The following is a 20,018-nucleotide window of genomic DNA, read 5'->3' as shown; positions in this document are numbered from 1 at the left end:
CCCAGCGGCTCTGCACCTCTCCTGAGGGCAATCCACAGCCCTCGGTACCCACAGGCTCCACACCCACAGGCTCCACCAACCATGGGCCAAATGTTTAGGAAAAACGCATCGGAGCTGACGGCGGGCAGGGCAGGTCTCTCCCTCGCCCTTGTCCCCAACACAGCCATGCACAGACTGTCACCCAGTGAGTGTGGCCTCAGGCGCTGTGAGCCACCTCGCGGGGTTCAATCATAAGGAAGGGCACACAGTGCCCGTGGCGTTCTGCATCCTTGGGGGTCCAGGAGCTGCAGACCCCGTCCTGCCCCAGGCAGTGAGGAGGCCTGGGGTGTGTCCAGGACCTGCTCTGGTCGTCCCCGTCCCTCCCAGCACAGCTGGACTCTGTAGGGCCTGCGTCTGACCAGAGCGCACAAACGGGCCCTCCCAGGATGCCCCACAGGCTTCGTGAGCACCAGGGCCCGGCCAGAGACCCACACCCCTGCACGGGGCTTCACACCCAGGCGCCCCACAGCCTGTCCCCTAGCTAGGCAGTCCAACTCTGGAGGGGCCGCTGGGCCCGCTCCTCCCCACAGGAGCTGTGTGGCAGGCCTCCCTGCCCCCTCTTCACTCACTCACTCCATCAACACGCCCTGGGCGCCACACGTGTGCACACCCGTCTGCAGCGTGCCACGTGGAGGATTAAACGTAAACAAAGGGGCCCACCGAGGCGCTGGCCTGAAGGAGCTTGTGGGTTAATCGGGAGTCGCAGCCTCACTTTTGATCTTATTTTGCAGTTATTTGGGTACATAAGTAGAACCGGGGAGGCATCATGAGCATTGAAGGAGGGAACAGATTTCTTCTGGCCACAGAGGATCAGCGGGAGATCGTGTGAGGGAAGCGTGTGGTCGGCAGCTCTGGAGAGCATGCGGGGAACACGGCGGGCGGAACACGGCTGCGGAGCAGGGGCCAAGGGGCTTCCTGGGGGCCACGTGCCAAGGTGCCCACAGCCTTAAGCCACGGGAGGGAGTCTGGAGGGTCTCGGGCGGGCAGTGGGGAGCCGCTGACCGTTCCTGGGCAGAGGAGAGGCCACATCAGAGCTGCTGCTTGGGAGGAGCAAGTGGCAGCTGCTGTCGACAGTGGACACCTCTGTTGCGGGTGCCACGTGACCGTCACGCTCTGAGCACGTAACAGGGGTCAGCTCCTCCGCTCTCCCAGCCCCTGAGGCGGGCGCTTCTGTCACCCCGTTTCGCAGATGAGCAAAGCGGGGCAGCGGTGAGGCAGCTGGCACCACGGCCAGCGAGCCCCGGACTGGACTTCAGAACGTGAGAGCGGCCACCTCCCCCAGTCCTGCTGTCCTGTGGCCGCCATGGCCGAGGCTGGAGCAGGACCACTGCCCTCAGGAGCCTGACTTGGGCGGGGCCGTGCTGCAGGATGAAGGAGAGGAGCTCCGACAGGAGGGGCCAGCCCGGCGTCCACAGGACATTGAGGTCCGTGCTCAGGAAGGGACCCTGTGGGCAGGCTCCTTAATCTCTCTTGGTCTGTGTTTCCTATTTAAAAAACGATTTTTTAAAAAATATGCTGTAGACTCTGAAGGGCTGTGGGGAGGAGTGAGTGGGACTGGCTGGGCTAACACAGTGGAACCACAAACCCATCCCGGAGCCCCAGGTTGAATCCTGACTCCACCCTGCTGGGCTGTGTGACCTCCAGCAAGTCCCTTAACCTCTCTGGGCCTCCACTACCACCCTGTTCATCCAGGATCCGAGTGGTCTCCTCCCCAGATCTGCCGCACACATCACAAGACTCAGTTACGTCGGGTCCTCAGCAGCCGGCTCCTGGGAGGACGCGTCCACCTGCAGTCATTGCTAATACGAAGGCTGGAGTCACAAATAGCACCAGCCCTTTGTCGTCCAGGGCTCCACCGAGGTGTTGATTCCATCTAAGAAAGTGCAGCCTCTGATGAAGGCCCTGCTCTGTGCTCAGTGGGCGCTGGTGCTCTGGGTCTGGGTCTCGACCCCACGACAGGAGGAGCCCTGCGCGTCCTCCCCTCTTCCTGGGCTGAGCCGGGCCGACGCTGGAACGGGGTCAAACAGGCAGCTACTGGCCCCGCTGGCCCTGTGTGAGCCGGGCCTGGGTGAGCCGCGGTGGCCGTCTCCTTTGATGGCCCCTTGCAAGGGCACCTTGGCCTGGAATCTGGCCACGACGTCCGAGCCAGAGCCCTCCCTCTGTTTCTGGCTCTGACTCAGGAGACGGCATGTGGGCAGATCCCAACCCAGGATTGTCCCTGGGCTCTGGGAAGCACAAGTCACAGAGGCCCTCTCGTGTCCCTGCCACCAAGGGGTAGGGTCGGGACGCGCCGCACCTGCCCCGCCAGCCACCAGCTCGGGATTTCCTGGGCCGGGCCGCGGGACCCTTTCTCCACGCCCTGCTCCTCCAGAAGGACCCCAGGGCCTCCTAGGACAGGGCTGGGCGCTCGGTACCCCGTGAGCAGGGGCTGGGCGCCTCTGCTGCCCACCGGGGCCCAGCTCCCGGTGCTGTGCCGGGCACTCGGTGCCGGGCGAGCTCTGTGCTCCAATGGCTGAGTAAGCCGATGCATGGGGAGCAGCGAGCTCTGGGGCCGGCTGCTTCTCCCAGGGCAGAGCCTGCTTCTGTTGGACTCTGGGCCCGGGATCAGACAAGGAGACTGTGGGGGCTCAGGGCCTCGGACCTGCCTGTCCCAGGGACATCAACGTCCTGGGACACAGTGGCCTCTGAAAGGATCGTTACAAAAGCAAAGGGAAATCCAGGGACACCCCGGACACGGGGGGGGGGGGGGGCGGCCCTCAGCGCTCTCCTACCCGGCTCCTAGGACACGGAGAAGAGGGGGCGTGGCAGGAGTCCCCGCAGCAGCTGGAGGCGGAAGGGACCCTTCAGAGTCTCCATTCCTCTCAGTGCAAAAGGGACCTGAACTGCCTCTGCCCCGTGGCGGAGCCCAGAGGGCCCACTCCAGTCCTTCTGTGGGGAACTGGGGCCAGGAGAGGCCCTGGCGGGAAGTCGGCAGGTTCTCCTGGGCTCCCTGGAAGGGAGGGGAGGGGAGGGGACGGGGTTCCGACTTGGGAGCCCACAGACTGCGACTCACCAGGAGCACGGCCCCTGTTGTCCTGTGAGCAGGGCTGGGGTTGGCAGGGAACGCTCTTCTCACGTCACAGAAAGGCTCTGGTGACCACCCTGGTCCCCCGGGAGGGCCAGCCCTCACTCCTGTGCTCTCCAAACCGCTCTGCACCTGCAGCGTGTCCCGGGATGCTGGGGACAACCTGTTGACACCAGCTGATAGAACTGAGAGGCGGTCAGCGAGCAGAGCACAGCACTGGGGCCTCTCATAGGAGCTCAGGCTGAGGGGTCCTTTCCTGGGCCCTGAACTCAGGGGGCTGAAGGGACAGCTTCCTGTGGAGGAAGGTGGGGACAGGACCACAGGGGCCCAATGTGGATGCCACATCTCCAGCACCTGTGCATGTCTCCCCTCCCTCCCCTCCAGCAGCGGAAGGTCCTGAGAGGACAGTGCTGTTGGGGGCCCAGAACCTGCAGGGCCTGCCCAGACCTGAGTCCCACCACCAGCCTTCTCAGGCGCTCAAGGGGGAGGGAGGAGAAGGTGCCACCCCCGTCCCCTCGTGGCATGGGGCCCTCTGAGCAGGAGGGGCTGGCAGACTCGGTGTGAGAAGCCGCGGCGCCTAGAGGCCCCAGGACGCGGGGCAGGGCGGGGCTCACCACCTCCGTGTCCTGAACCTCGCCCTGACTGCAGAGGGCAGCGTGGAGCAGAGAGATGCTGGTGAGGACGTCCCAGGCCCCTGGAGGGTAAAAGGCACAGTCCCAGCCTCCCAGGACAGTCTGAGTGGGGACGGGGCAGGGCAGGAGCCGTTTGGCTGCGAGTCTCTCCAGACTCTGGGGACAAAAGCTGCTGTGCCGTGTGCACCTCCAGCCTGGTGACGTGACCGGCACCCCGTGCTGCGAGCCTGGAGCTCCACGGCACAGCATCCTGCTCCCGAAGAGCTGGCCTCCGTGCGCCTCCTGTCACAGGCTGAGCTTTTGGGCCACCCCCTGAAGCCACCAGCTTTCCTCTGCCAGACCCCCACCCGACGTTTCTGCCTCGGAGCAAGCGGACCACGGGCCGAGACCTCTGAGCACTGGCCCCAAATAAAGCCTTCCTCCTCCTTTTTCTGGAAAGTACCTTGGTCACAGCACAGAAAGCTGACCAACACACACAGCCATAGGTGAGGGCCTGCAGGTGACCTCTCCCCAGCACGTGTCTCCTCAAGGCTTCTCCTGCTCCGGCCACCCGGGTCGGTCACTCAGCAGTGGGGTGCAGAGTGCAGGCAGGACACCCCCTAAGGTGCCCCAATCCTAACCCCACCTGTGCAGGCCGCCTGGTCTGGACAAAGAGCCTGCAGATGTGACTAAGTTAGGGCCTGAGCTGGGCCACCCAGGACCATGAGGGGGTCCCTAAATCCACCCTCACCCCCAGTGCCTGTGAATGTGACCTTGGACGAGGCCTCTACAGAGGTCAGCAAGTTAAAATGTGGTCATTAGAATGTCCCCAACGACCGGGCACAGACATACGGCCCGGAGACCCTCTGCAGAGGACAGAAGCGCGTCCTCCCTCGGCCTCAGAAGGAGCCGACCGCCCCCACCATGACCTTGGACCAGGGGCCTCCAGCCTGTTGTTCAGGGCACTCAGGCTGCCAAGGTGCTCTAGGGTGACCCCAGCAGCCCTCGGGTGCCCGCTTCCCTCGGCAGAGGCACCACTTCCGCCCTGTCCCCCACGAGGACTTTATGTGCCTCCACAGCGAGTCGGGCCCTGGACAGCTCTCGCAGGCCATCCTGCCGGCCACACTCGGAGCCTTGGGCGAGAAGGGCCGGCGGGGGAGCTGCAGGGTGGCAGTCCCCAGCTCTGCACCCGACTCTGTGCCCACTGGGGGGGCGGGTGCAGTGGTGTCCACACACAGCGGCCCAGGAAGTGCCCCCTGACCTGTGCCCCTCCACAGGAGGAGGAGGACTGTCCGCGGCCTGGTCTGAGAAGTGGGCTGGCTAGTTCATTCTCCGCGGATGCCACTTGGGGTGCAAGAAGGCCGGTCGGCTGGATCTGTCACCTAACGACCCGCCTCAGCTTTGCCGTGTGACTTGTCCTGAGGATTCTTCCCAGGACAGGTCAGGCCTGCCAGCTGCGTGCCAGCCAGCGCTGCAGGGACCACAGGGGCAGTGGCCGCGCCCTCGGGCCCAGGGCACCCTGGGGGCCCACCAGGGGCTAATGGGAAGACAGACACAGGGTCTGCAGCTGAGGCCATCCACCAGTGGGCACACCTGAAAGCCATGGGTCAACATTGCTCCTGGAGCCAGGGGCCAGGGACAGTGAGCTGCCAGCAGGACCACAGGTGGACCCAGGTCCAGGCCTGGGCGGGACGGGACCTCAGGACCCGAGCAGCCGAGGACACTCTCTGAGGAGCCTGGGCGCAGGACAGGAGCTCCCCGCAGCCTGCAGACTGGCCTTCAGCCCCAGAGGACCCCGCTCCCCAGCTGTGCCCTGCTGTGCCCCACTGGGCCTGGCCTCCGTCCCCTTCCCCTGAGCGGGCTGTGGGGTCATGGCGGCTGTCTGTACCCGCAGCCCACCCATCTCCAGCCACGTCCCTCGTGTCCTAACTACAGGAGGCCCCTCTGGCCATGGAGGCACCCCTTGGGGAGAAGGGCCGGCTTCTCAGCCAGGGTTCTTCCGGATCTGGGCTCCTCCCTGCTGGACACTGTGTCGTCAGCCAGCTGCAGGACCTCTCAGGCCACCCAGGTGATGGCCATCATGGACCCAAGCGCTCGCCCACTTAGAGCCACCTGCCAGCCCCTGCCAGGCTCCAGGTGTGGGGTGCCGCGGGCTCTCCCCATCTGAACACGCCCCCCACCTGCCACCTAGGGTCCCCGGCCGGGAACCGGCTCTGGTACAGCTGCAGGCCCTGCTCAGGGCTCAGGGGCTCGGGTGGGGACAGGCCCAGATCCCAAGGCTCAGCCCCGGGAGGGCAGCTGTCCTGGGGGGCCCCTCCAGCCCACTGCAGGCCTCAGGCTCACTTCTGCCCAGTCCTCGGTGGGAGCCCCAGGTGGCTGTCGGGGCCCAGAGGCTGCAGACCCCACCCCACGGGCCCTCACTGACCCCCGCACGGAAGACAGAGAGACAGGGTATCCCCGGAGGGACAAGGGGACCTGGGCCATCAGCTCTGGGGGGAGCAGACCACGGCTCCCTGTCCCCAGGCAAGCAGCAGCCGGCAGGGACCAGGGCCAGGCTGCCCCAGGCCTGTGACACCAGGCCTGTGACAGTGCAGGGGACGAGCTCCAGAGCACGGCGGCCTTTCTGCTGCCCAGGGCTGAGGACCTGGCTGTAGACAAGACGCGTAGCCGATGACAGCCGTGACCGAGGGCTACGAGGAGGGCAGGCAGGGTGGCCAGAGGTACCAGGAGAGGAGCTTTCTCGGTGTCACCGGGTGAAGCGGGGAGACAGGGTGACGCGGAGTGATCCAGAGCCATCCCCTCTGGTCCAAGGTTGCCGGGGCCCCTCCCCAGCCTTTCTGCGACAGTGTAGGGACAGCTGCCCGCCCGGCTGCCCAGGGAGCCCAGTCTCATGACATTTACGCCCAGGGCCTGGGGAAGGCCACCTGGTGTGTTGAGAGCTGAGCGCGCCCCAGCTGAGCAGGTGACTCACTGAGGAACAGATGTAGCCGCGTGTCGGGAGCCACCAGCTGCCCTCCGCAGGGCTCTGCAGCGTGCTGGCCCAGGACCCCCCTCGAGTCTCCACGCAGGAGTGGCCACGGGGAAGCAGACCATGAGCCCTGCGCGTGGCTGCCGTCTGGGTCGCCACGCCCTGCCTTTGGGAAGTCTTCCTTGCCGGGTCCTACATTTCACAAGTCAAGGGGCAGCCGTCACCAGAGACCCCGGGAGGCCCGGGGAGGCCCTGGGAGGCCCTGGGAGGCCCGGGGAGGCCCTGGGGAGGCCCTGGGGAGGCCCGGGGAGGCCCTGGGAGGCCCTGGGGAGGCCCTGGGGAGGCCAAGCTCAGCCCGCGTTGGGGACAGCTCTGCAGTACAGGCCCCTCGGGCCCCTGTTCCCTGTCTCCCAGACCCCTGGATGGTGGACAGGGCTTCTGAATGCAGCTTCCTGGGCCCCATCTCATCAGGCTTCGCCGAGGGAGGGCACCGGCACTGAGCCCTTGAAACCAATTCCCGGGACTCTCCACCAGAGGAGGAGGAGGAGGCCTTAGAGCCCTCTGCAGAGGACGGAGCCGCAGCCTCCTGCTCAGACCCCCCACGCCCCTTGCTGGCCATTCCTGCATCCCCGAGACCCACCAAAAGCCCTGCATGGCTTCGGGAAGTCACTCTGTAGCCCCCCAGCCCGGGGTCATCCCCCTACGTCAAGCCATCAGTAAGGCGCTCCCACCCAATGTAAAGCGGCGGCACCTTGGCATCACCACCCAGCTCACCAGCCAGCTCACCACCCGGCTCACCACCCGGCTCACCACCCGGCTCACCACCCAGCTCACCAGCCAGCTCACCACCCGGCTCACCAGCCAGCTCAACCACCCAGCTCACCACCCGGCTCACCAGCCGGCTCACCACCCAGCTCACCACCCGGCTCACCACCCGGCTCACCACCCGGCTCACCAGCCAGCTCACCACCCGGCTCACCACCCGGCTCACCACCCGGCTCACCACCCGGCTCACCAGCCAGCTCACCAGCCAGCTTGCCACCCGGCTCACCACCCGGCTCGCCGAGTGGTGCTGCACCACATTCCTCCGGCCAGTCATCCCTCACGGCCTCTCAGGGCTCCGAGTGGCCACAGTGAGCACAGCTGGGGCGCGAGGCTGGCAGGCGGTATCGGGCTCAATGAGGTCTCAGGCGGGGCCCTGTCCTAGTGGCCTGGTGTCCTCACAGAAGAGGGGGAGAAACCACAAGCTGCACAGAGAGAGCCGGGCACTGCACAGCCAGAGGTGGGGACCCGCCAGCCGGGGACAGGCCTCAGGGAGGCTGACCTGTCCACCTCTTAACCTTGGGCTTCCAGCCTCCAAGATGGGGAGACAATAAATTTCTGATGTTGAAGCCACCGCTCTGGAGCCCCTTGCCAACCGCCAACGGTCCCCGAGACCTCTGCTTGGAGGGCTCAGCACCCAGGAAATGGCTGGTGGCCCAGGGCAAGGCCCTGGCCCCCAGGTAGAGACCTCCGAGGCCTGGCTTCTCCCTGGGACGCCGTGGCTGCCACAGAGTGGACAGGGCTTCTTGGCAAGCCCTGGCCCCTCCTCCCTGTTAGCCTGCCTCTTCCTCAGCCGTGTCCCACCCCCAGGGACCCACCCCCAGGACCACGCCCCTCTCTGAGACTTCCGGGAGGATGGCTGGGGCCAGGCTACAGCGACTGTCTGCCCACGACGGGAAGCTCTGTGACGGGCCCTGGTCTCTGCTGTCTCCACGCTGTTCCCCAGGCCAACCCCAGGGTAGCTCTTGGGGGTACACAACTCAGGACTGGGCCAGGCCCGCCACGCTCTGCGATCAGGAAGGGCTGGTGGCTGGCACGCGGCAGCCCTTCACTGTCCGGCCTGCTCCTGGGCCCCAGGCCCCAGCCTCCAGGCATCTCCCTGGCCCCTCCGCGCTCTGCCTACCCCCACCCCCGACACTTCCTGTCCCACGTGGCCTCTGGGGACCAGCCTCACCCTCCTCCCTACCTGGGTAGGGTGCGCGTGAGGCTACCCCAGGGGACAGAGCTCTCTCCCACGGGGCCTCCTCTTCTCATGGCGGCTGTCGGGTCTGCGTTGTGACTCCGCACCTCTGTCACTGAAGCCCCAGAGGCACCACGTGTCCAAGAAAACTCCCTTTACAAAAGCCAGCGGAGGGCCACTTTGGCCCGGGCCACCACTGGCTAAGCCGCTGTGACAGCATCTGAGGAAGCCCTGATGCGGACGCCCTGAGGCCCGCTGGGGACTGGCTGGGTGTGCTGACGGCCATGTCCACCAAAGCCTTCCTCGGACCCAGAGCCACTGCAAGGCTTCCTGAAGGGCAGCGGTGGGACACCATCCAGCACACCTGCACTCGGGGTCCTGCCGCCAGACAAGCTGGACACACCTGGCTCTGCCCCGAGGAGGCGCCTGCTGGCCCTCGGCACACAGCACCCAGCTGGGACGCGCATGTCCCCACGGCTGCTCCAGGAGTCCAGCACCAGGAGAGCTCGCCCACCTTGTCCAGGCTCATCCCAGACCCTTCTGTCCTGACACAAAAGTTTCACCTGGAATCGGCACGTGCAGGGCGAGCCCACAGGGGGTGCGCCTTCCTCCTCCCTGCTGGTCAAGACATCCTGCCACCTGGGTTCCTAGGCCCCACGGGCACACAAATCCTCCCAGCTTGGGTCAGAGTCCCCCGAGGCCTGGGACGGCGAGCCAGGGCTGAGTTGTGGGCCCCAGCCTTCTCTGCCTCCTTAAGCCCAAGGGGTGGCACAGTGTCACTGATCACCTGGACCTGAGTGGGAGGACAGGGCAGGAGTGGATGGCAGGCCTGGGCCCCAAGCACACCCAGCCCTGCGCCGTGCCCAGAGCAGGAGGGCAGGGTCCTGGGGAGCAGTGTCCCCCTGTATCCTGCCCACGGAGCCTTCTATAAGCACAGAACCTGTTACCAGAGCTCTCCCCTTCATTTCCTCTTCCTGTCACCCAGGCATTGTGGCACTTAGGAACCCCTCGTGGCAGCGGTGCCTAAGCCCAGAACTTGCAGGTGGGAGCTGGCCGTGGCCCAGGTGCAGTGCGGGAGTCGGGGCCTGAGGAGTTACAGGACCTGGGGTGGAGGTTTGTGGCTGCCCCTCCAGGAGACCCCGCATGAGGGGACACCCTTGGAAAGTACCATGCACCCAGGGGATCCAGGGCAGGGGCAGCCGGGCCACACAGCTGAGCCAGTGTATGAGACGTTCCAGCAAGTTCCAGATGACAGAGACCAATTCCTGGGGGCCCAGAGGTGGGGGCCTCAAGGGAAGTGGGTGGAGCTGGGGAGGGGGCCAGCACTTCACCAAAGAGGAGCAGAGGACTCGGGGTCACTGCCCATGGAATGACATAGGCCTGGGGACAGGGACATGGGGCGTGAATCTGCAGGACTTCTTGGGAATGTGAGACTTCTGGACCCGTCCCTGCCTCAGTCTCTGCCCCAGTCTCAGCTCAGTCTCCTGTGTCCACCCCATGAAGCTCCCAGCAACAGCGGGACAGGGAGAGCGCCTGCCCCTGCAGTGGACAAGGCCAGGGGAGGCCTCTGTTCCCTGGTGATCCCCAGGAGGGACTAGACGGTCCAGGCCCCCAGTGAGACAGCAAGCAAGCAGCACTGCCCTTGGCCTTGCCCTTGAAAGTTGGCGGGGGACGGTGTCCCATCCAAAAGCAGGCCTGGGAGGCCTGAGTGGCCATGGTGTGTCCGCCCTCCAGGGCCTGAAGGGGTCTGAGCCGGCCAAGGTCTGACACCCAACACCAACCAGGATTGGGGGGGCTTATGCCCTGCTCTCGTACTAAGCCAACCCTGGGTCTGGGGTCCACCCATCCTAAATGTCCACCCAGGTCCCATGGGGGCGGGTGGAACGTGGATTCCTAGGCCTGGGCTTCAGAAGGCAGAGTATAGGGCTGTTGAGGTCACCTCCCGGGCAGCCAGAGTGTCGCCAGGAGCAGGGCCAGTCCTGGTAGTGCATCAGAGGAGGCCGGGACAGGGTGAGGGTCCTCCGGCTGCTGGGCAGAGGCTCCGACAGAGTAAGGGAACCACACTACATGAAGGAGAGGCCCAGAGGATGAGGCCACAGGAGTGGAGCACTTTGGTCCTGTTTGTGATGCACAGCAAGGTAGGCCCTGCTGTCTCCAGGGCTCCCTGGCCTGTGGGCAGCTCTGCCCTGGACTGTGCCTCCCTGGAACTGCCTTCCTCTCCAGCAAAGCCCAGAATGCAGCAGGGTGAGTGGGGGGCTCTGCAGGAGAAACCCCCACACTCCCCACCCCAGCCAGAGCTGCTGTAGAGGGCTCAGCAGGGCCCCTAAACACAGAATGTCCACCCCTAACACCTGGACCCTGTGCGTGTGACTCTCCTAGACAAAGGGTCTTCCCGGGCGTGATTAAGATAAGAATGTCAAGACAACGTCACCTGTTTTCCAGGGGTTCCCCCAAATCCAATGGCAGGTGTCCTTATGCGGGGCCGACCCTGAGACATGGGGACCAGGGTCACGGGAATCAGAGCCGAGACCTCGGAAGACATGCAGCCACAAGCCAAGGGCTGCCTGGGGCCACCAGGAGCTAGTGGAGGAGGAAGGACCCTCCCCAGAGCCCTCGAGGGAGCACAGCCCTGTGGCACCTGGATTTCAGGCTTCTGCCCTGGAGCTGTGCAGAGGAATTGGTACTGTTTCAACCTCTGCCACCAGGGTGCCTTGGAGGACAGCCCAGGGCACTGGGACACAGAGGGAGGCTGGGCCTTCAAAGTCCAGGATGTGGGCAAGACCACAGGCTGAGGCTGGTCCTGGGTGGCAGGCTGCCTCTGGAGCCTGGGACTAGACTAGAGGCTCTCGGGAGGCTGGGTGTTCAGAACTGAGGGGACACACGTGGCGGTCACATGACCAATTCATTGAGTAGGATGAGGACTCTGTGTGCTGCCGTACCCAGGACAGATGTACAGACCACAGGGCCCGGTTCTCAGGGAAACTGCGCATGGGGGCAGCTGTGGGCAGGCCCTTGATGGTTTCCTGGGCAGCTTGGATGCCACACAAGAGAGGGTTGTGATGAGGCGGCACAGTCCTAAGCAGTGGGTAGCCATTCACCGAGGGTGACTCCCCGAGGGTACGAAGGACACAGAAACCTAGTGGCACATCCCCTGCTCAGGCACCATCTCCCCAACGCAGTCCAGGCCAGGTGGCTGCAGGTGACCTTGGGCCTTCGACTCCATCAGCATCTCCTGATGCTCACGATGGCATCCGCCCTTCCCACGGTCGACCTGATCCAGGCTCAGAACAACCCATGAGAGAAACCAGCTCCCAACCATGCTGTCCAGGAGGCCGAGGCCCCACGAGGTCACAGCACAGCCAAGGACGCGCGCTGGCCAGCCACGGTGGGGAGCCTGGGGGTGCAGTGGGCCGGGCAGGCGCTCTCACCTGCACCAGGCGCCCCCCCTGCAGGATCTCCATGGCCAAGTCTGAGCCTCTGTCCCCAGGAAAACTGCAGCTTCCCCCTGCAGAGAGAAACTTCCGGAAAGAAAAGCTTCCCCCTCTGTGACGCTGATCCTCACAGCCTTGCAGCAGGCTGCAGGACAGAGACTCACTGACCCACATGCAGAGCAGAGGCCTCGCACCTGCCCAGGGCGCCTCAGTCCACCACCCGAGTGTCTGAAGTGACTTTGGTGGAGTCTTGGACCTGGACGGCGGCAGTTGGCGGGAGGCCTCCAGCGTCACCGGGAGCTCACCTGCTGCAAGGTGAGGGCGGTGCGTCTTTTGCGGGAGCGTGCCCGTTGGCCCCTTTCCAACTGCACGTCACTAGGCAGGCCACTCCTGGGAGCTTGGGACAGGGGTGACCCCTAAGGAAAGATTACTCATCACCCCAAATGGCAGCTCTAAAGTCCAGTCCAGAGCATTTCCTGCCAACCACTGAGCTCACTGTCAGGCCCCCAGGACGGCCTGCCCTGGACATGAGGAGGGCCACCCTGGGAGGGCCACCCTGCCCCCTGCATTCACCTTGTATTGAGAAGAGAATGAGGAGGGGCCTGTGCAGGCCACTGCCCTAGCTGTCCACAGGTGGCATCCAGGGGCCACCCAGCCTTACATCAGTTCAGGGCTGGGAAAGGGGCTTCCAGGTGGTCTTCTCCAGCCTCTGGGACCAGGACACTGGGTTCCAGGGCTGAAGCCCAACTCAGCTCCTGGCAGGATCCAGGCTTGTGGAGGCTCTGCCCACTCTGCCCACCTGCCTGCCACCTCTGCACAGCGTCTCTCCCTGGGCCACCCACCCCTTCCATCAGAACTTGGCCCCTGGAGGCCTGGTCTGGCCCCTGCCACCCACAGCAGACCCTTCTTCCTCTGACTACCACTACCAGAAAAATTGGACAATCGATGACACTGGCTTCGTGACATTTCCCGCATTGTCCTTGCCCGTCGGCTCTCTCGGTAGGGATGCGTCCTCATCTATCTTGCTGGGCCAAATAAGCGTCTAAACCCCTTGAAGAGATGGAGGGGCCCCATGCCCCCAGCAGCTCGCCCTCCTACCCAGGCGGGCACTTTAGCACCGACTAAGTATAAAGTTGGCGGTTCATTGCATAATTGATCAAGAAGCCAGAAATTCTAAAACTGGTCCTTTTAACACAGTCAAATAAAAATTCTAAAAATGGTGTTCTGTCTAATGTTCAATCTCAGCGCTCGGGATTGTTCCCCTGCACGCAGACGAAATCATAAATTCAATCCACAGAACGTCAGATGGCTCTGTCATCCTTCTGGCACTGCGTGTCCCACACACAAGGCCAGGAAGACATGTTCCACAGGAGCACGGGCACGGCTCCTCCCCACCTGCTCGGCCAGTGACCCCACAGTCCCTTAGAGGAGACCAGAGCCTAGAGGGGGTGTCACAGAGGCCCCTCCCTGCCCCATACCCCAGGCAGCAGCAGCATTTGAGAACCTGGCAAGGGAAGGGAGCACCAGAGAGTGGCCTTCCCGGGCCCTGAAGAACTGGCCCTGTCTCTGCCGCTCTGCGGAGGAGGACGAGGCCCTGGGGATCAAAGACGCTTAAGAGGCACTAACTGCACTAAGCCAGAGCGGCGCGTGGGGAATGGGGATGAAAGGAAGAGGAGTCTCAGGGCAGAGTCAGGGCGGACTTCACGCGTCCACTTGGTGTGAACCGGCTCCGCTCAGCAGAAGCACAGGGAGTTCCCTAAGGGCCACATAGCCCCAAGGGCTGGCGGCTGGCACCCGTCTCCACCTGCGATTGTGCTCAGTGTGTCCTTGGTCACCAGCCAGAACCGTGGCTCTCAGGATGTGCCAGGCCACTCCTGCTTCTGAGACAGTCCCAATTAAGACTCTAAAGACCGGCCTCGGTGTCTGCCAAGTTCAGGGTGCTGCAGGACCTCCAGCCGCTCATTTGTTCTGTGATGCTCTTACCCCAATTAAGCTACTCAAAACTTTTGAAGTTCATGAGTCATTTGCTTCAAATATCTTTAAATTAAGGAGAGATTCACTTTCCTGGTAGCAAACACCCAGCAACTTAATTAAAAGGGGTTCAGCATTTAAGCTGCCACCACGGCTTTCGACGGAAGGGGAAGGAGCTCGCTTCTCCCTGCTGCTCTGCGCGGATTCCCTTCCACTCCGACTCTGGCATTTAGGAGGTATTTCACTGTCACGGACTCGCTCCCAGGGTTGGCCGGCACCCACCCACTGCTGCTCAGGTCAGCTGGCCATCAAGGTGCAGAGGAAGTAAGGCCAGCCTCCCTGCTTACATGCCTAAAGGACACTGAAGGCCCCCTGGTGACACAGACAAAGCGACTTTCCAACTGGCCTTGGGAAAATGCCTGAGTGAATTGCAATGTAAAAATTACCAGGCAGGGCTCTGGTGACATCTGAGCCGCTGCGACCTTGAGCTGCTGATGTCACGGGCAGGACTGATTAAATGGAGACAAGCCTTGAATGACGCTGGGGACCTGCAGGGCTGCATGGCCCCTCGTGGGTGGTGCACCTCCCGAGAGACCCAAGCTTGCTCAGCTAGGGAAGTCGAGATTCACCTGAGCAGGCCAGGGAGGCCCAGGGCAGGTGCCAGCAGGCAGGGTCCGAGATTCTTCCCGAGCACTGACCTTGCTAAGCACAGTCCAGGGCCAGGCTTCCTTGCCGTGGCCTGTCCAGTAACCAGAACCAGGCGCCTTGACACGCACACACTCGCCATGAGCTTTAAGACCAGCACTCAAGGAACTGCCCTCTGGCTCTCTCCTGCCAGACACTGTGACTCCAGACTCAGCGCATGACAGGCAAGAGGCTGACACAGGCAGACGGGTCACACTGGGGCCTCCTGATAGAGCCTCAGGCGAACTTCTGACCCATCTGACGTCCATCCTCTGCCAGCACTTGAGAGAGGCTGAGCTGCGTGCCTCTGCGAATCCACGCCAGGTGATTTTCCATCCCAAGCAGCTCCCAGCTAGAGCTCTAGCTACACCTCTGCAGGAAGCACCAAGGTCAGGGACAGGCCTTGGGACCTGTGAAATGATCTGTCAAAGCTGGTAGCAGCAGATCAGCACATTGATAGCAACTGACATCATCGTTATCATCACCACCACCCTCACCACCATCATTATCACCATCACTACCACCACCACCACCAACATCACCACTGTCACTACCACCATCACCACCAACATCACCACCACCATCACCACCACCCTCACCACCACCCTCACCACCATCACTATCATTCATTTTCATCATTATCACTACCAACACCACCATCACCATCACCACCATCACCACCATCATTATCACCATCACTACCAACACCACCACCATCACCACCATCACCACCACCATCACCACCAATATCACCACCATCACTACCACCATCACCACCATCATCAACACCACCCTCACCACCACCCTCACCACCACTATCACCACCACCATCACTACCACCATCATTATAATTTCTAGAATTATAGCATTATCATCACCACCTCGAGCACCACTACCAACTACTACCATCATCATCATCAGTGCCACCATCACCACCACCATCACCACCATCATCATCACCATCACTACCACCATCACCACCATCATTATGTGACATCACCACCACCATCATCATAATTACTAGTATTATAGCATTACTATCACCACCACCATCACCATCACCACCACCATCATCATCATCACCATCACCACCACCATCATCATCACCACCACCATCATCATAATTACTAGTATTATAGCACCATCATTACCACCACCAACACCACTACCAACACCACCACTATCATCATCACCATCACCACCACCATCATCATAATTATTAGTATTATAGCACCATCATTACCACCACCAACACCACTACCAACACCTCCACTATCATCATCACCATCACCACCACCATCATCACTGTGGTCACCATCATTGCCATCATCACCAACATCACCATCACCACCACCGTCACCATCACCACCACCATCATCATAATTACTAGTATTATAGCACCATCATTACCACCACCAACACCATTACCAACACCTCCACTATCATCATCACCATCACCACCACCATCATCACTGTGGTCACCATCAGTGCCATCATCACCAACATCACCATCACACCACGTCACCATCCTTCTGCTCATATTAACAGCAGCCAACACTTATTGAGCGGCCCCCGTGCGCCAGAAGGTCAGCACATGACGTGCACTGTCTCCTTTAACCTTTGATGACAATGTTAGGAGATGGTCAACGCTACTGTCCAGCTGAGGCACAGAGCAGACAAGCAGGTTGCCCAGGTCACACAGCTAATATGAGGACTATGAAGCCGGGCAGCGAGGGGCTTAACCATTATCCTAAAATCTGGAGAAATGTCCCAGTTATTTCTCCTGCAGGGTGATTCCTGAGGGAGGGGCTTTCCTTGGAGCCTTGGTTCTGCGGGATCTCACAGTGCCCTAGGTCACCCTCCCCCCATCTGTCCCCAGGAGTGCCTGTCCTCCAGGCAGCAGCAGTGGGACCTGCCCGTCCCTCTACGTCTCTCCACAGAAGCAGGAGTAGACCCCACGGATCCCCAGCCCTGATCCCAGAGACCTGTCCTGGACAGTGGGACATCTTGGGGTGCTGGGGTCATGTTCTAGGCCGAAGCCTGGGTTCAAGGTGTCCCCAGGAGCAGTGGCAAGGCTGGATGTGACTAGGTGACAAGACTCTCAATCCCTGGTGGCCGGTTCTGCCTTTGACAGCTGCGGCACTGTCCTCCGAGCCTCTCTGGCTGCGTGAAAGCAGCTGACGCTCAGCAGTGACCTGCTGAATCCTCGCAGCCACTGTCCAGAGGAGAGCCTTGCAGGCTCTGGGTTTGCTGGTGAGGACAAGGACATCGAGACCCTGCCCAGGGTCACAGAGTGACATGCCCGTGGAGCCCAGACTCCCCCCAGATGCTGCAGCCACCCAGCAGGGGCCATGCAGCTTCCCAGAGCGCAGCCCGGGAGCCCACAGGTACCTGCTGCGCAGGTCCGAGAAGTGTGAGCAGCGGCCAGCTCCACCCTGCGTGGGGCCAGGCCCACCCTGGTGACTGCTGAGGCAGGAGGGGTCTGCAGGGGTCTGCAGGGGTCTTTCCTGCCACCCTCCCACTGAGAAGCTCATACAGAGAAGGAGATGACGCCGCCGGCCCTCCGGAGCCCAAGAAAATAGCTCACTTCAGAGTCATCAGCCAGTCCTTCCCAGGGTCTAACTTGAATTACTCCGGCTGGGGTCTAATTCAATTAGGTAGGACCAGCTGTGCTGTGATGAGCCCAGTTAGGAGATCATCTCAGCCTCTCCTCTTCACCCCTTCCCTTCGCCTTGACTTGGTGAAGCTGCTCAGCCGCTGACGGGGGCCCTTCCCTGCCGGCCGTAGCGTTTTCCAGAATCAACATTTCTCTACATTAGAGGCAAACACACATATTTTCCCCCTTTTAAATTTGCTTTGCTAAACAAATTAATCTAGCGCCAGATTATATTATGAAGAGGCACAAATCTTTGCCGAGATAAGCATCTGTCGCTGGATTAGCAGCAGCCAGTGGGCTGTGGACGGGTTGCTGAGCCCTGTGATGCCGGCCTGGGCGTTAACTTGAGTAATCACGGATGTAATTAGGGGTAAACGGAACCTGATTCCACTTCCACGGCTACACAGCAAGTGGGTCTTCAGAGGAGGCGACGGGGGGCACCTGCTGCGTCTACTGAGGTCAGACTCTCAGAGCCCCTGACCAGAGCTACGGGCGCCACGCTGGGGTGGCTGAGGCGGGCCCCGGGCCCTCCAGGGAGCTGCCGGCTCCTGGCCTTGGCCTGGCATGGGGCTCCGGCTCCCTGGACAAGCTGCTGTCCAGGGGTGACACGAGGCACACACCGTCTTGTCCAGTGAAGGGAGGAGGAAAATGGTGAGCTGAAGGGCCAACACGGGCCGCCCCACAAAAACCTGTCCCCGGCTGCCGGCTGCCTGCCTGGCCAAGGTCAGGGAGCCTCGCAGGACCCATCCCAGGGACTCGGCCCCTCTGCACCGGGGAGCGCTCCGCAGCACTTCTCCTGCCCCTGGATCCCGAGGAGCTCCAGGCGGGGTTGGTGGCGCCCAGACCTGGGTGTGGAGGGAGCCCTTCTCCCCACGGCCGACGCCTCCCACAGCTGCTGCGGGAAGTGGAGGGGGGGGCTGCTGCTGGTGGACTCCGGGTGCCACTCGTCAGAGGCCAAGGAGTCGGGGCACCAGCTGCTGGGGCAGGGACAGGCACCCAGCCGTCCCCGGGAAGCCTCCACCCGCCGCCTGTCGGCAGAGCTTCAGTTGCCAGCGCTGGGCTCTTCCTACGGCCTGGCCTGGCCGCTGACAAGGCCGCTCCTGGTCCTGGACCAGCTCCCCTGGCGGGGCCTCTCTGGGGCCTTGGTTTCTCAGGACTCCGCCCAGGCCTTGCTCCGGCAGCACCAGTGTCCGCGTGCACTCTCAGGTGGATGGGAAGGAGGGAGGCCCCCTTTTCACGTCCACCTGCTTCCCCAGTCCTGCTGACTGCCCGGGCGCCCCCGACACGGGACGCCATCTCTCCCTGTGGTCCTGCGCCTGACCCCTGGCCTCTTCCTTTTCAGTCTGGCCCCCGTGAACCGCCCTGCACACCTCGGAGTCCCTCCCTCCCAAGCCGCACACGTCCCAGCCCCCAGACAGACCCAGAGCTCCGTGGTGGCCGCCTACCTGAGGTCTCCCCCAGAATCCGGGGGGGCTTGCTGTCTTTCCCGTTGTTGCTGGGCCTGGGGGAAGGCTCCGTTGTGCTAGCCCCAGCGGGGATCCTTCTCCGGGGATCCGGGGAGGCAGTGACCCCCTTGGTCTGCAGCGAGATGGAGGTGGCCGTGGTGGCAGCGATGGTGGTGGTGGCCACAGTCGTCTTCCGTGTTTGTAAGATGGGGACAGTGGTGGGGCCAAACACGCCCGGGAAAGTGTTGGCCTCCGGGGCCTCCTCGTCCCCCGTGGGCCCCCAGGCGATGAACTCTGTCTCTGTCGTGGGCCTGCTGCCCCTGAAGTCGAAGCCACTGAGACCAGTGTCCTGCACGTGCCTCTTCCCCCGCCGCAGGAGACTCTGGTGCTCGGGGGCCCCTCCGGCCACCGCGGAGGATGAGGACGAGGAGGAGGAAGTGAGGGACGGGCTGGATTTGGCAGCAGCTGGGGGCTTGGCGAGACCCCCTCTGGGCACGAGGGAGGCCACCTGGTCTCTGGGCCTGTGGGCTCTCCTGGCACGGGGCATCTGCCCATGGGCCCGCTCCGCCCGGGGCGCCCGAGGGCTCCACACAGGGGCAGGGAGCCGAGACGGCTGTCCACTCCTCAGGCTCCACAGCCGCGGGGGCCTCTGCGGTGGTCGGGGCAGGAGCCGGAACTCGGGGCCTGGGCCCAGGGACTCACAGGACGGGAAATCCACAGCAAGCTGCAGCATGGCTATCAGGATCCAAGCATGGCTTCCAAGGGAGCGGCCCGGCCAGCGGATGGACATGGAGCTGCGAAGGAGAGAGAGGAGAGTGGTCAGCAAGGCGGGGCAGGGCTCTGCGGGGCCAGGTCGTCACCCTCCAGCAGGACAAGGCCAGTCTTCTCTTGCAGGAGGAGCTCAGCCTCAAGGGCAAACCCCTCCCTCTGAGGGTCACTGGAGCATCTCCCTCTCCACCTTGAGAAGACCATGCCCTCCAGGTCCCCAGGAGCTGCCCCCAGCCAGCTGACAACCACAGGGCCCATCTCCTGGGAGGAGGACCAAGACCAACGGACCCCATCATCCCTGATGTGATGACCTGATGACCTGCCAGTCCCCCTCCTTTTGCCCATAATGACAGGAGGCACCAAGAGGACACAGACTGAG

The 20,018-nt window shown here is 62.8% G+C and overlaps 1 protein-coding gene across 2 annotated transcripts in view; it reads right to left on the bottom strand.

Moving 5' to 3' along the window:
• Positions 1 to 20,018, bottom strand: part of Ajap1 (adherens junctions associated protein 1) — a 100,102-nt gene that overhangs the window by 33,041 nt on the left and 47,043 nt on the right. For both annotated transcript variants that reach the window (XM_078025081.1, XM_078025082.1), the window contains exon 2: positions 18,872 to 19,665. In XM_078025081.1, the coding sequence (XP_077881207.1) occupies positions 18,872 to 19,665 (794 nt within the window). The remainder of the gene's footprint in view (positions 1 to 18,871; positions 19,666 to 20,018) is intronic.

This window comes from Ictidomys tridecemlineatus, chromosome 11 (genome assembly GCF_052094955.1).
Source record: "Ictidomys tridecemlineatus isolate mIctTri1 chromosome 11, mIctTri1.hap1, whole genome shotgun sequence".
In the NCBI taxonomy this organism is placed as follows: Eukaryota; Metazoa; Chordata; class Mammalia; order Rodentia; family Sciuridae; genus Ictidomys; species Ictidomys tridecemlineatus.
The sequence above is the reverse complement of the archived record's forward strand: the minus strand, read 5'-3'. Positions and strand labels throughout refer to the sequence as shown.